Raw genomic sequence first — 15,964 nt, 5'->3', positions numbered from 1 at the left:
GAGATTGTGGTAGAAATGCCCAATGGATTATTACTCTGCTAGAAAAAAGAATGAGATCTTGCCGTTAGCAACAACATGGGTGCACCTAGAGGGTATTGTGCTAAGTGAAAAAAAAAAAAAAAATCAGAGAAAAACAAATACCAAATGGAATCTATAAAACAAAACCACCGAAGAGACACATGAATACAGAGAGAACTGGTGGTTGTTAGAGGGGGAAGGATGGGGGAGATGGGCAAAACAGGTGAAGGGGTTCAAGAGCTACAAACTTCCAGCTATGAAGCAAACAAGTCATGGGGTTGAAAAGGGCAGCACAGGAAGTACAGTCAGTAACTGTGCGGTGACAGGTCATAGCTACACGTACGGCAGTGAGCACCCCATTATGTACAGAACTGCTGAACCATTATGTTACCGCCTGAAACTAACACAACATGGCATGTTGATTACACTTCAACTTCAAAAAAAAAAAAAAAGAATAAAAGATGTTAGGATGGTCTTCACATTGGAGTTTCCCTGTACCCAGGCTGGTACCTTCTGCTCCTTCTCCCGTCATCACCAAAGTGATCTTTTGAAAGTGAAAATCTGACAATGTTAGTACCTGACATTATTAAAATTTGTGTCTCGTCCATGCCCTGGATGAAGTCTAGACTCTTCAGCCAGGACACGACAGTTTTCTTACCCAGCCCTGCCTTATCTCCAGAGCCTCCTTCCCATGCTTTCATTATTCCAAATTTCTTGTAGTTCACCGAAGGTACTAGGCTTTTTATTAATGCTTTTATTAAAACTGTTCACTCTATCTAGAGTCTTCCTCCCCTTCTAAGCTTTCCCTCCATGCTACTCATGACAAATTGGAGGACTCGTATCTATTCTACTCTGGGGCCTTTCCTGGCCATACCCCAGCCCCGCTGACCCAACTATTCACCATTTCTACCTCGCTTTTTCCACATCACCAATCACAGATCAAATCATCAGTTACAAATCCTTCACTAATTTATCTGTTGGCCAGCTTCCTCTCTGAAGAGTAACCCCCTGCTGGCGAGGAGGCAAACACAACCAGCATTCTGGGAGGGCGGGGGGAAGGGAGGGCAGTTAGACCAGGGTCTTCCCGCGGGTACCAATGCTCGCGAAAGTAGAGGCACCAGCCAAGAGGAGAGGGCACTCCTCTTTCTTCCAGGTTCCTTTGCTGCACAGGCTAGAGAAAGTATTTATAGACTAGCAATTCAGAGGCAGAAGTTAAAAAGGTCCTCAAATGAGAGCATGGAGCGAACGGGATGCACGAAGAATGGAGAAGTAAAGGGAGCCCACGTCGCTGAACAGCTACAGCTGGACAGTAAGCTCAGAGCTGAGAAATCTGCCAGAGGAAAGCTCTTCAGGAGGGAGGTTATTTTCAGACTTCTCTTCCCCGCTGCTTTTTTTCATGTTAAAATACGCTTTGGTATTTACTGCACATTATTCTGAGATTGTTTATTTATTCCTCTGTCTTCCTCACGATTTCCACCCGCTGTGGATCTGGAGCCTGCATGCTTCATGGGAAGGCGTGTGCACTCCTCGCACTGATTAAGCAGAAGGCCTGCGAGGGCTGCAGAAGCACATGTGGGCTGGGTGTCCCGCCAGACCCCTCCTCAGGAGCAGGGGCATCTCCCTTCAGGATCAGACCTGCCAGTATTCAATCTCTGTTACTAATTATTACTTTAGGCAATTTGAAATAATTTTCCAAGCACCCACAGAGAATGAGCTTTCAGTTTGCTGTCAGGCCAATAATCATGATCGCCCCAGAAGGGCTTTTGCAGCCAAATTTTTCAGGCAAGGTTGCTAACAGAAAGCAAGATCTTGGGAGCAGGCCTCTATGTAAATCCTGACTGCTATCTTTAGCTCACAAGACACTGAAGCTGTTCTTCAGCTTCCTGAAGCCTTAATTTTCTTTTCAGTTAATATGGTGATAAAGTATTTACTTCTCGGGGCGCCTGGGTGGCTCGGTGGGTTGGGCCGCTGCCTTTGGCTCGGGTCGTGATCTCAGGGTCCTGGGATCGAGTCCCACATGGGGCTCTCTGCTCAGCAGGGAGCCTGCTTCCCACTCTCTCTCTCTGCCTGCCTCTCCATCTACTTGTGATTTCTCTCTGTCAAATAAATAAATAAAATCTTTAAAAAAAAAAAAAAAAAAAAAAAAAAGTATTTACTTCTCAGTGCTGCCTGGACGATTAACAGTGCAGCTTTACATCATCATTCTCTCTTGGCCTCTGTTTGGAAGGCTGGATGTGAACAGGTCCGTGAAGGCAACTGGTTCACCCCTACTAGTACTTGGGTATGGCCTGGAGGTCAATGGTAGACTCTGGAAGGAAAGATTAGCTCCCCTTATCTTTATGGGGGGACACTGACAGACAGTTAAGAGCCAATGCTTAGACTTCTGCATATCCCAATATTCACAATGAATGTCCACAACCTTCCTTTGAAGAAGCAGCCAAAATGGGTCTGTCAAAGATAGGGTATCTGCTTGGCAACAAACTTCATAATCTGACCTCAGCTGTGGGACCACGAATCAGCCCTGCAACCAAGTGAAGGCACAGAGACTAGCAGATAACCCGCTGGGTGTCTGAGAGTTCTGGCCCACAAGGCTGCTCGACACTGGAGAGTAACACAATCAGAAAGGATCCTGTCTGGGGCAATTGCTTTTTTTAGATTAAGAATCTTTTTTTTTAATTAACATATATTATTTGCCCCAGGGGTGCAGGTCCATGAATCAACAGGCTTAGACATTTTGCAGCACTCACCATAACACATACCCTTCCAATGTCCATCACCCAGCCACCCCATCCTTCCTCCCCCACCCCCCAGCAACCCGCAGTTTTTTCGTGAGATTAAGGGTCTTATGGTTTGTCTCCCTCCCAATCCCATCTTGTTTCATTTTTTTCCCTTCCCTCTCCCCATGACCCCCTCCCTGCCTCTCAAATTCCTCATATCAGGGAGATCATATGATAATTGTCTTTCTCTGGCTGACTTACTTCGCTCAGCATAACACCCTCTAGTCCCATCCATGTCACTGCAAATGGCAAGAGTTCGTTACTTTTGATGGCTGCATAGTATTCCGTTGTGTATATAGACCACATCTTCTTTATAGACTCATCTGTTAATGGACATCTAGGTTCTTTCCATAGTTTGGCTATTGCGGACACTGCTGCTCTAAACATTCGGGTGCACATGTGGGGCAACTGTAGTACGCACCTGTGGGGGGATGAGTGTGAGAGTGCGGGGAGGAGGGCGGCAAGTACAAGTGAGAAGGTTCGCACCTCCCGGTCCTGACTCGTGAGTTGTCGACCGAGACAGCTTCCCTTCACTCAATTCTCTGCACGCGCGGTATTCTTACTATGATGCCCCACGAACGGCAGTCACTGGACTGGGTAGTGGGGTGCCGGCGGTGGGGGAGGGGAGTGGGGGTTGCTCCTTACAGCCTGAAAGAAACGAATGATCACAGAATCCTAAAGCACAGAGCACACCACACACTTGCCTGAGGACAGAATCTCCATACGACTGTCCCCTCCGCAGTGTCTGAGCCGGCGGCGCCCACCCCAAGCCCAGGTGCCACCCAGCTTCCTTCCGAGCCACGTGCGGCTTTACAGGTGAGATGGAACAGCCTGGGGAAAGCTGAGGCTGATCCCCTCACGGCAATTTGTGTTTTCAAATGCTCTACTCACGGTGCCATTTCTAGGTGGCTGCCCCAGAGAGGCACTCCGGGTTCCTCTCTCTAAAGACCGTCCTCCAGCTGCCCCACTAGCCTGCACAGACATAACGTTTTATGACATAACAGTTTTATGGCACATTACTGAAAGCATAGTAACAAGTGAAAATAAATTTGTAAAACAGAGCCACAGTTTGTGTATAAACATCATGTTTAGCACAGGGTTTCAGAGCACAACGGACTTCAGTTCAAATCCTGGTTCTGTCACCTGAACGCTAGCAGTCTAGGGGGGCTTACTACAAAGCCCCCAACTCCCTTGAGCCTGTCTGATGGTCCATGGAATGGGGGAGGCGGCATCAACCCCCCGTGGCAGGTATGGAGAGCTCGGGAGATACTGTTCGCAGCATCTCCTGGCACAGCCCAGGCACCCAGCCCACTTCTCTCTCCCCTCCCCAGACTGTACCTCTCCAGCTCATGAGCCGTGCACAAGTGTCCACGGGCTTCTTGCTTCTTCTCTGCATCATACTCACAAATATTTGTGTGCCTTTCGGAGACTCTTCAGAACATAGGCTCACTTGGACCAAACTCTCCAACTTCCTAAAGGTTAAGACAGACCTTTCATGGGCTCAGGAACCTACGAAAATACTTCATTATGTCCTGGACTTTACTTACTTCTGCTACAGTGACCGAGAGCAGAACTGTGTCATGCAATCAATGTCAAATCTGAAACCAGGAGACCTGGGTGTGAAAATAGGACACTTGTTCCTTATTAAAACTTGGGACAATTATCCTTCAGGAATCCGACCTTTGTGCCAGAGAGGATAATGCCTGAACTATTTGGGGGAAGTTATGGTACTCAAACTCTGTGATCACTTTCATGCTACCTTGAATTTTAGCTCTGTTCGCCTTGTATTCCTAGACTGTAACCTCAGTGAAGGCAGGGATCAAATCTCACAGTTCCTTTGGGTTTCCTCCAAAGGAACTCAGTATTGGGCACAGGGCTCAGTATCAGCAGTGGCAACATCATTAGCAATGACAGTCAACATCAATTTTAATATGTACTACTGCCCAAGCATGGTTCAAACCACTACACTGGTACTGGGTCATTAGGTAAGAAACCCTAATATTTGTACTTCATCATAGAGAAATGGCTGAACTGAAAAAATTTTATTAAGGATAAAAATGGGCATCTGGCAAGTAGAGGGCAAACAGCAGGGTCAAGTATAGAGAAAGCCAAGGCACTGGAGGGGAGGTAGGTTTGTCCAAAACATGCAGGTTCTAGGAATGAGAGACTTAACATTTTGAGAGCTCAGAAGTAAACACTGGGAGACGTGCTCAAAGCGCTGGAGGTCGGCAGCATCGTGACTACATTTCCCTATTTTCCTCGCTCTCTGAAAGGATTACTGCTTTGTGTCTTCTCACACTCAGCTTTATTTCTTGGTCTCTCTGCTGACTGAGAAAACAGAAACAGGAGAAGCCGACGGCCTCCATCTTCTACCACCACATCTGCGCCCATTCGGCTCTGCCTCCCTCCTGCTGTCACTGGGGGAGGCTGACAGCGATCTTGTCCAAGGTCAGTCACTCCTCTGGGCTCTAGGCCCCGTACACTCTCAGCAGTTACAACAGAAATTCTCTCCTCTCCTTCCAAAAGCATTTTTTCCATTCATCACTAGGTCTTTTCCATTAATGAATAAAAATACTATCATATTAAAAAAAAAAAATCTTAGAAGTCTGTCAGTCTTTGTTGGCTCTTCCTTATCCTCCAGTCTTAATGTCGGAAGGAGTGCCCTGTGGCTTCATGCTCTGCTTTTCTTCTCCACCTACTTGCTCCCTTGGGAATATCACCCAGCACCTGGCTTTGACTCCTCTCTATATACTGGCAATTCTGAAATGTGTTTCTGCAGTCCAGACTTCTCTGCTGACCTCCAGATTCATCTACACAACTGCCTGTCAAACAGCCACTTGGATATTTAAAATTCATATATCGATATTTAAAAAACAAAAATAATTCTTGACTTTGAGATGATTACGGGCACACAAGACATAGAGCAAAATAGTACAGAGAGATCCCAAGTACCCATGACCCAGCTTCTTCCAATGGTGATGACATCTTAAAAAGTCACATCAATTCTAATATCACAACAAACTCCTGACCACCCCTCCCAAAAGCTGTTCGTTCCCAATCTTAGAAAATGGCACCTCCATCTCTGCAGTTGGTCACAACAATCTTTCATCCTGGATTAACTTTTTCTCACATCTCACCTCAAATACATCAGAAAATTCCTTTGGTCCGATCTTCCAAATCAACCCAGAATTCAACCACTCCTCAACCGTTTTTACTGCTACCACCTGGATCCAAACTACTCTCATCTTTTATTTGGAAACGACAACTGCCTTCTAAGTGATACCCTTTCTTTCTAATGTTCCACCTACAACTTGCTGCCTCCAGCATGCCCCCTGTCAAGACTTTTCACTTCCCCACCCAGGGGACCTTTAACAACCAAAAGCCCCTTGCCACCTTACTTCCTTAAGGTCGCTGCTTGAATGTTACTTTCTCAGTAAGGTCTTCTTCGACAATTTTATTTTAAATTGTAGCCATCCTGCATCTTGAGTCTTTTCTAGGTTTATTTTTCACTTGTACTGATCGCCATTTCACATGTCTGAACTTCCTCATTCTTACTTATTGTCTAGTTTCCACCTATCCCTAATACAAAGCTCCCTACAGTCACAGGAGTTTGTCTATTCTGTTCAGTGCTATATGGCCAGCACTGAGATCTATTCCTGATATGTAGTAGGCACTGACAAAGATTTGTCCATCGTTGTATAACAAATGACCCAATTTTAGAAGCTTGAAAGTGTGTTATCTCACAGTCTCTATGAATCATGAATCTGGTGTAGCTCTGGATCAAGGTCTCTCCTGAGGTTATAATCAAACGACTGGCCAGGACTGTGGGTGCACATGATGGCCTGGTTGGGTGGCAGGAGGAGATTCGTGTCCATGTTGACTCACATGGTTATCAGCAGCCTTGGTCTCTTGCCATATGGAGCTCTTTACCACAGGGCAGCTACACTTCCCAAGAGTAAATCATGCAAGAGAAAGTGAGAAACAGTACCTAAGAAGGAAGCCACAGTTGTTCTGTAACTTAATTTTCTAGTGGCAACCCATCATTTTTGCTGTATTCTGTTCATTAGAGGAAAATCAATAAATCCAGCCCACACTCAAGGAGAGGGGATTACACAGGGGATTAAATACTAGGAGGTAGGATCATTAAGGGCCATCTTACAAGCTGTCTTCACCAGCACTCAATAAATATTTGTTCAATGAATGAACAAATTAACCAATGATGTATACTTGAAAAAAAGAAAATCCCAAGCCAAATGGGAAAATCAGATTGACTTCTCTAGGAATTTATGGATTTTTTTTTTACTCTTAATAAATGGAAAAAGGACAGGAAGGACAAATAATCAACTGTGGAAATAAAACACATTGTAAACTGTAAACGTTTTAAAAAAGGAAAGGAAACTCTTTCCTTTCTTTACAATCTTATAATAGGAGGTCATTTTTCTCAGGATTATCTATATTTTATTTATATAGGAGTAAATCATGTTATATTACATCAAGCTTCAAAAACTGTATTCTCTATACTGTAAGTATTCTCTGTTCCCATTTATTCTGTGCCTTTGACAGTCAAAATGGGAAAACAAAATCCTTTTTAGGTTTTTCTCTTCTACGCTTATCTCTTAAGCTCCTATTTTTTTGCATTTTTGTCAAGATAGGATATACTTATCGGACTAAACTTTCACCCTGCGAAATAGAAGAAAATAGTTCCTTAAAAGCAAAAGCATTCAAGAGCAGGAATGGAAGGATAACGTTCATGACTATGATAATATGCACAGGCTAGCTGAAAGTCAGATGAGAGTAGTATATACTGCACATTTGAAAATCCTGAAGTAATCACTGCTGGGTTACCAGTATTAACAAATATATAAAACAGAAAGTCTTCAGTGAATGTTGGGTCTTCCTTCCTACACATAGCATTTACTAAACCCGCAAATAGTAATTTTTTATATTAACTTATAATTCATCTGTTACACACGCACACATTTGCGCCAATCAGCCATGAGCTTCTCCAAGGCAAACTTGGCAGTCTTTTGTTTACAGCACCTAAAACAACAGCAACAAGAAAGTGCTCACATCAGTATTTCCTGAGTGTAGCTGGCAGGAATAAAACTCATTTGGCTCAGAATCAAAGAAGTCAAATGAGGACTAAACCAAAACCAGATATCAATGGGAAAAACAGTCATAAGATTAAAAAAAAGAAGAAGAAGAAGGAAGAGGAGGAGGGGGAGGGGGGAAGAAAGTTAACGTTTAGCTCTCTTGTAACACCGAGGAAACATTTTATAATACTTTTGTAGTTGAAGCTAGTATGATGAAAAAATAGCAAAAACCCACAAAAATACAGTTAACTGATCTTTGACAAAGAAGTAAAGGAAATACAGTGGGGTGATGACAGTCTTTGTGACAAATGGTGCTGGAACAACTGGACGGCCACATGCAAAAAAATGAATCTGGTACCAGACCTTAGGCCCTACGCAAAAATTAACTCAAAATGGACCACAGAACCAAATGTAACACATAGAACTCTAAAAACTCCTAAAAGATTACAAAAGAAAAAAAATCTAGATGACCTTCGATCTGGCTGTGAGTTTTTAGATACAGCACCAAAGGCAAAAAAAATCTGTGAGAAAATGAATTAAATTAAAATTGAAAACTTCTGCTTTGCAAAGTTACACAAAATACACAAAGAATTCTTAAAACAATTTTTTGTAAAACAGCTGAACAAAAAGCCCACTGCCCATTCCACATCTTCCCATGACAGGGAGAAAAGTTCACTCGAAACAACAGGCAGGAAACTACAGGAGGTACACCTGTGGCATCTCTCTCCCTCTCTCCGTGGCTGAAGAAGCCATGGGCAATGTGGCTGCTCCTGTCTGCAGCCTGCCTGTCCACAGTAGGTGCTTATTCTTGACCTCTTTATAGAATGACCTCGGGGCAGCTCTAATGGGTCAAGTTCCATGTAAACTGGCCCCATAGACCTAGGCCACACTCTCCAATGCCAGCTGTTCCAACAATAGTTATTAACACTTACTGATATTTTTGCTTTCATCTTTCTGAATTGTAAAAGTGGGTGTTAGTGACGGAGGAGAGGAACGTGACCAAGCATCACCCTCAAACACTATGACAATGAGACCCCAGAAAAATCACCTTTTCTCTGATCTGATATCCTGGCCTACAAACAGAGTTGAGGGTCCCTTAGGAGATGCCCCCTTACTCCAAGTCCCTTCTCCTTTCTGATACGTCTCTCAGACATCTCCCAGAGAACTCCCTGCTAAGCTTGATTAACAATATAATTAACAATACAAATGTGCTAGCTAAAAAAATTATAAAAACTAAAATTTGAAGAAAGGAAAAACAAATACAGCATACATGTCACAAGTTCAAAGGGTAGTATAATGGCATTACCAGGCACACATTCCATCTTGCATTTTCAATTTATAATATTTCCATATCTGGAAAGTTGATGACAAAATTAATCTGCCTTGAGGCACCTGGGTAGCTCAGTCGGTTAAGCATCTAATGCGATTTCTGCTCAGGTCATGACCGCAAGGTTGAGAATGAGCCCTGCGCCAGACCCTGCGTTGAACATGGAGCCTACTGCAAATTCTCTCCCACTCTGTCCCTCTCCCCAGCTTTAACAAAAAAAAAAAGAGAGAGAAAGAGAGACATTAATCTTTTTTAAGGAACTGAAAATTTAAGGCAATCCTTTATGCACTTATCAGAACATACATTCATTATCTTATCTATATTATAAATATTTAGGGAACTGAAATGATCTCTCACATAGGTATCAAAGGTGGTTCTCAGAGTGTGGGCCATAAACCACAAGAGTCCAAGACTCTTTTAAGCAGTCTGCTAAGTCAAAATGATTTTGAGGACACTAAGACATTGTTTATCTTTTTTCACTATATTGATATTTATAGGTTGGTAAAAAAGCAATGGTGGATAAAACCATGAGCACTTCGCACAGATCACCAGACTGGACTAAGAGCCACTGTGTTCTCCCCTAGCAAATTTTCACTTAAGGATGTTCCTCATGGAAGAGTAAAAATGATTAACTTTATTAAATCTCAACCACTGAGTGTACTTTTTATTTTTCAGTTTCTGTGATATACACACAAAGCACTTCACCGTATACCAAAGCATAATAAGGAGAAAGCATCTGTGTGATGGCTCGAATTATGAGCTGCAGTAGCTACTTTTTGCATGCATCACCATTTCTGCTTAAAAGAACAACTAATAGGAAACTCTGGTTGTTTAGACTTGGATACTCGGCAGACATTTTCTCCAAAGTGAACAAAATGAGCCTGTCACTTCAAGGAAAACAATTCATAGTACTTGCTGCCACTGATAAAATTTGAGCTGTCAAGCAAAAAATTAGAATTTTGGAAAACTAGTATCTACCACTGTGAGACTGACAGCTTCCCAATACTTAAAGACTCATCTGCTGAGATGAGCGCTCATTTTAATGCACGTGACTTTGCTGATATTGTAGAATGCAATTTACCAACATCCGGATGATCTGCATAACTCAGTGGATCACTATTTTCCAAAGCTCTAATGCGTTACATTATAAACCACACATGGGTAAAAGAGCCATTCAAAGTGCAATATGGGCCAGTGATGTCAATGGACAGAGGACCAGGGTTCAATGATGTACTCTTAGGTTCCATGTTGCAACTGGCCTCTAAGAATCTACCACTTGGTGAGTTTCAGTGGGAACACCCCAAGTTACAGGCAATTAAAGCACCTCTCCCTTTTCTGACCTCACAACAGAGTAAGGCTGGATTTTCTTCATTGACTTCAACCCAAACAAGAAAAATTGAACACAGAAACAAACACAAGAATCCAGCTGTGTTCTATTAAGCAAGACATGTCAATATAAAAGAATGTCAGTTCCACTAATCTTTTTTATTTGGAAATAGTTATTTTCCATTCAAATATGCTATTCATGTCAGCCTGTAACAGGTCTGTTATTAAAGTTTTAAGTGAATTAAATAAATATTTCCAAAATATCTTGGTTTTAATTTCTAATATGATAAATATCAATAGATAAAACCTTAATAAACAAAAGTTCTTTTGGGTCTTCAATAATTTTTAAGAATGTTAAGACACCCAGAGATCAAAAGGTTTTACAATCACCAATTTTCGTAATAATTGTTTAAAACAACACTTGCAGAGTTCCTACTTCATGCTGTGCCAGGAAATGGAGAATTAGATAAAAGGCATCATCACTTGCCTCACGGAATTTCTAATTTCATGAAGATTGTAGTTCTCAGTTATAATAATTTTACTGTAAAGAAGAAAAAGCATTTTGTGCGCCTGGCTGGTTCAGTTGGTGGAGCATGGGATTCTTGACCTTGGGGTGGTGAGTCCAAGCCTGGTGTTGGGTGTAGAGCTTAAAAATAGAATCTTTAAGAAAGATTTTTTTTAAACTTTCTTAGGAATGTCTTTTACATCTGAATGTTGTCAGTGGCAACTAATATCGTGTATGGCACATAGCTGATGCCTAAATCCTTAGTGACTCAGGCTGAATCTACACAATGTACATTGGGTCTGTGCTTCAGAAAGTCATACATCATGCCATGCAATTAGGTAATGTGCATTATCTAAACATTTTTACAGTGCTTTCAGACACTGATTGCTCATTATGGTGAAAAACGTGCTGCCATCCTTCGTTAAGAGAGAATATTAGCACCATGAAGGCCCTGAAGTTACTGCTATCATGCAGCCTTTGATTGAGACAAACTTAGGAAATACATTTGATTTTTAGGTCTTTTTTTTTTTTTAAGACAAATTTACTCTTTCAGATTTTTTATCAAATATTCTGGATAATAGGATAGGGAAGAAACAGTAGCGTATTTCAAGAACAGTCATAATATGAAAAAGAGATTTCCTTATGCTGTTTCCATAGCTCTAGAAACCAGAACCAAAAAGTGGAAACTATAAAAAGCCCAAAGAAAAAGAAAAATCCTTTATAGACACACACACACACATACACACACACACACACACACACACACACACGAGGTAGTAGCTGGTTGGCCGCAGACTAGCTGGATTATCAACAGACATGATGCTTCCGGGTCAGAGGTCAGGCTAGATAAGAGGTTCCAAATATTCTCCCCACTGAAACCCAACGGAGACGGCGTGTTCCCGTCAGACACAATCTGACATCTGGGGGGATGTGATGGGAGCTGGATCAAAGGCTCACGTAGGGCGGGCTGAGGGCCCATCCAGTTCCGGGTTGAGAAGCACCAGGCAGGAGGCCAGAAGGCCTCTTCTAGTTCTAGGACTCTCTGGAGATTTTGAAGTCGGGTCCTAAGCAAACCCCCAGGGAGCACCTCACAGGGGAGAGGAGTGTCTCCCGCGGCCCCGCGCGTGGACGCGGCCCTCCCAGCAATCCCGGGCGTGCGGGGACCGTAAAAGGCTGGGATTGCCCAGAAGCCCCCCTGATCGAACTCCATTACATCTGAACCAAGAACAGCACGTTTCAACCTCAATTTTGGCTTCTTTGACCATTTTCCTGGATTTCTAATTGCCCCTAGCTTGCTCTCTGAGCCTTCTAAAAACTGTTTTTACTTCCTGAACTGGAAAAGCAATAGAAAAGCAACTCTTACCCGCCTCCACAAAAACAAAACAATTGAGATTTGGACCGAACGCTCTGAACTTTAGACATTCGCATATTCATCACCACAAGTGTCACGCCAATCCGATCTCTGCCTACACGACAGCGTATCATGGCGTGAATATCTTCCTCAGAATCTCCACAAATTCTGCTAATGCACATGGCAACTGAATGACAATTATCCTGAAGGTAAACGGCCTTCTCTGCTTTATTCTGTCGAGGGAGGGGTACTAAGTGCAGGCTTTGCAGACACTCCGGCCTGAATTCCAGAATCGGAACAAGTGCTGCTCTTGGTACGCACTCTAGAATTAGCTTGCTGGCTCTTTCTGTTAAGTTCGGTTTTGAATAAATGTGGGTATACATTTGAAAACTGCACACTACACATGAGTAGTATACACTTATTTTACATTTTGAACATCATGTATGAGCTGTGGCAACATCTGGTGTTTTGCAAATTTGGGCAAATCCAGCGGTACTTCCTTTTCCAACTGTGTCTTCCGCCGCGTAAAGGTTGTATTTCAGCTTGAGTTTCTCTCTCTCTCACTCGCTCTAGCCCAGTATTGTGTGATTCCAAACAAGCTTTGGATCTAATTTTTTTTATTTTTCCTCTCTCCATGGAAAATTAAAAGCTTGCCAATTAATAACATAAGGGAACACATAAAGCATAAATAAAATGAGGGGAGACATAAAATGAACTTTAAATGCCTCTGCCTCACTTTTCTGCAGTTTACGGGACTCAGCAGCAGACCCCCTCTTGAGACGGTTTACTAGACAAGAGCGCCTTGCTAAGCATTACAGCACCTGAACTAGGAGAAAGCAACGCCGTAATTACCTTACTCTTTACTGGGCCAGCCAGGCATCTTTTCCTTGGGAAAAATGCACCTACCCACACAAACTGTGTCACACGTTCGCAGGGGGTGGGGGGCTGGCTGGAGGTAGAAGTGAGAAACTAAGGCGATGAGAATGTGCTGTAAGTGCCACCATCGGACCGAAAACATCATCAATAAAAACGAACACCCTGAGTGGATTCTACGGCCAACTTTTCAGTTGAATCATGAGTCACTAACTGCTGCTAGAAAATCTAGAACCATCTGTCCATTTCCATATTCAGGCTCACAATTAGCATATGGCCTTGCCAGGGAGCTGGTCTTTGTTGCTACCCTCACATAAACTATTGAAAAACTGCTTCAGCCTTAAGGGGAAGGAAAGGGCCTTGGGGGGGCCTTGGACCCACCTCATCTGTTTGCTGGTTCACAGGCCCACTCGCAGAGACTTTTCCTTGGATTTCAACCCCGCAGTTGGTTCATTCCCTTCCCTCGGAACATTCTTCCACCATTGCTAATACATATCCCGTCAGAACCGTGACCCTCCTCTCATTCTTGGGAGATTCAAAACCCGTGTTTGCTGGACACTTGTCTTATCCCACATTTGCCAGGTTCCCGCCTGGCCTCCTTCACTTAGACTCAGTCCTGCTCTGGACACATCCCGTGACGGACCACTCCACTGGGACCGAGCATCCTGGGGGCTCTCGGGTCCCCATCCTCATGCAGCTCCTAGAATGGCTCCGGACTCTTGAATCCAGCTGCTTGTTCTGGGACGTCTTAGACACACTATAGTTGGGAGGTTAAGAGCAAAGACCCTGGGAAAAAGCCTTCCTGATGTCAAGGTATGGCTCCTCTATTACCAAACTAACCTTGCGGAACTGCACTTTCCTCACCTGTCAGAATGGGAGGATTAATATGACCTGGACCACACATAACTCGGCCAGAGGAGGCAAAGGTCTGCAGATTCCTCAGTCCGAGCCACACGCCTACTCCGTGGCAGGTTCAAAGTTCAAGCCAGCTTTTACAGGACTCAAAAGTTGTACTCTTTTCAAATGTATAATGCTATCTTCCTTTAAAATCTTTAGTTTCTTCCTTAAAAACAACAAAAATGATCATCTCCTTCTTATAGCAGTCCTCATAAAATTTAAAAGCAAGTTATTAACTAAAGTACTTGAGTTCTAATAATAAGGAAATGATATCCTTGGTTAGCCACAACTGTCAATCTAACAAGTTAGTTAGAACTAGAAATCCCAGGGCACCTGGTTGGCTCTGTGGGTTGAGCATCTGCCTTTGGCTTAGGTCATGATCCCAGGGTCCTGGATCAAGTCCTGCATCGGGCTCCCAGCTCAGTGGGGAGTCTGCTTCTCCCTCCTCCCCCTGCTTGTGCTCTCTTTCTTAAATACAGTCTTAAAAAAAAATTTAAAAAGACCTAGGAATCCCCACAGATGTTTGAACCTCTACCTGTGCCAATCCCTAAATGAATGACTTGAATTCTTAGCCTTTACGGTAAAATTTCAAGATAATATTACCCACAGTAAATATTCTTGTGAGAAGATACTGGGTGGACTTGCCCATCAACTTGGGGAAGGAGACAGCAGCAGCAAAGACGGGCACCAGCAGATGAAGAGGAAATTCCAAAGGCAAGAGAGCCCAGCAGGTGAGAGCAGAGGTGGGAGACTGTCCTGGACAGAGATGTCCTGTGGCCAAGCAGAGGGCAAGAAGGGGAGGAGAGGGACCCACATGATCCCCTCTGTGTGAAATTTACATTGTTGGAAGGATCCAGAGCAAGATCTGGAGTGCAGCTAAAGGGGCTCAGACCTAAGCATGGAGCAGATGTTAGAAAACGTCTACACAGAGTTCCATGGACAATTCTATCACCAAGCCGTAAACTATCACGTGACATTCGTGGGCAATTGTTTAAGTGCTCAATTTAACCCTAGGTAAGTTGTCTCCCTGCCTCTGAATGCGGGTACCGTGGGCCGGGCGCTGGAGGTGTTTTCCACTTATGAACTGAAAAGAACAGGATGGAATACTTACTATCAAATGACACAGGAGAACTGTAACATGTATAAAATGTACATGTAAATGAGAACAGTCGGAGTCTAATTTAGACAACTGCACATCTGTGATAGAGGAAAATGATTTCCCAATTAGAACACCTAACGCTTAGTAAAAAAACTAAAACGTCAAACACAGAAGTATTCCCCAACTGGAGAAAGTAAATAAAAACCATCTACCGCACCTAAGAGCAATTTTCATTTCTTCTAAAGCAGCCAATGCACTGAGAGCTATCCTTTCGGTTACCTTGGTCACAGCTTTTGGAGAAAACGTGATTGCATCCACCACAGTGATGAGGTCGCCCGGGTGGAGGCGATCAAAGTACTTCACGCAGACATCATAGGCGCGGAGCCACTCCGGGGAGGACTCTGGGACTTGTTTAATGAGGTGAGGGTCTCCAGTCCAGAACAACTTCTGTAACCAGATGGTGTACAGAGCGCTCGGGGAAAGCATCCGTCCATCCTGGGCAGGGATTTTGGGAACAAGTTTGGAAATAGATAAGATATTTTGACTTGAAAGAACTGGCTCCAGAGCTTCTAGAGGATTCATGTTTTCATCTGTCAGCTTTTTGTAATTAAGACCTAATGGAAAGGAAAGAAAAAAAATAAGTAGGTTCATTCCAAGAACTTTTCGCACACATCCGCAGCCCTCTGTGTGGCTGGCGG

General features: G+C 43.4%; 1 protein-coding gene across 1 annotated transcript in view; it reads right to left on the bottom strand.

Moving 5' to 3' along the window:
* Window positions 1–15,964, bottom strand: part of NBAS (NBAS subunit of NRZ tethering complex) — a 317,470-nt gene that overhangs the window by 68,618 nt on the left and 232,888 nt on the right. Inside the window, exon 44 of the mRNA XM_059132606.1 lies at window positions 15,546–15,880. Coding sequence (XP_058988589.1) covers window positions 15,546–15,880 — 335 coding nt within the window. The remainder of the gene's footprint in view (window positions 1–15,545; window positions 15,881–15,964) is intronic.

Source organism: Mustela lutreola, chromosome 9 (genome assembly GCF_030435805.1).
Source record: "Mustela lutreola isolate mMusLut2 chromosome 9, mMusLut2.pri, whole genome shotgun sequence".
Classification (NCBI taxonomy): Eukaryota; Metazoa; Chordata; class Mammalia; order Carnivora; family Mustelidae; genus Mustela; species Mustela lutreola.
Note: the sequence above shows the minus strand (reverse complement) of the source record. Positions and strands in the feature narration are given on the sequence as shown.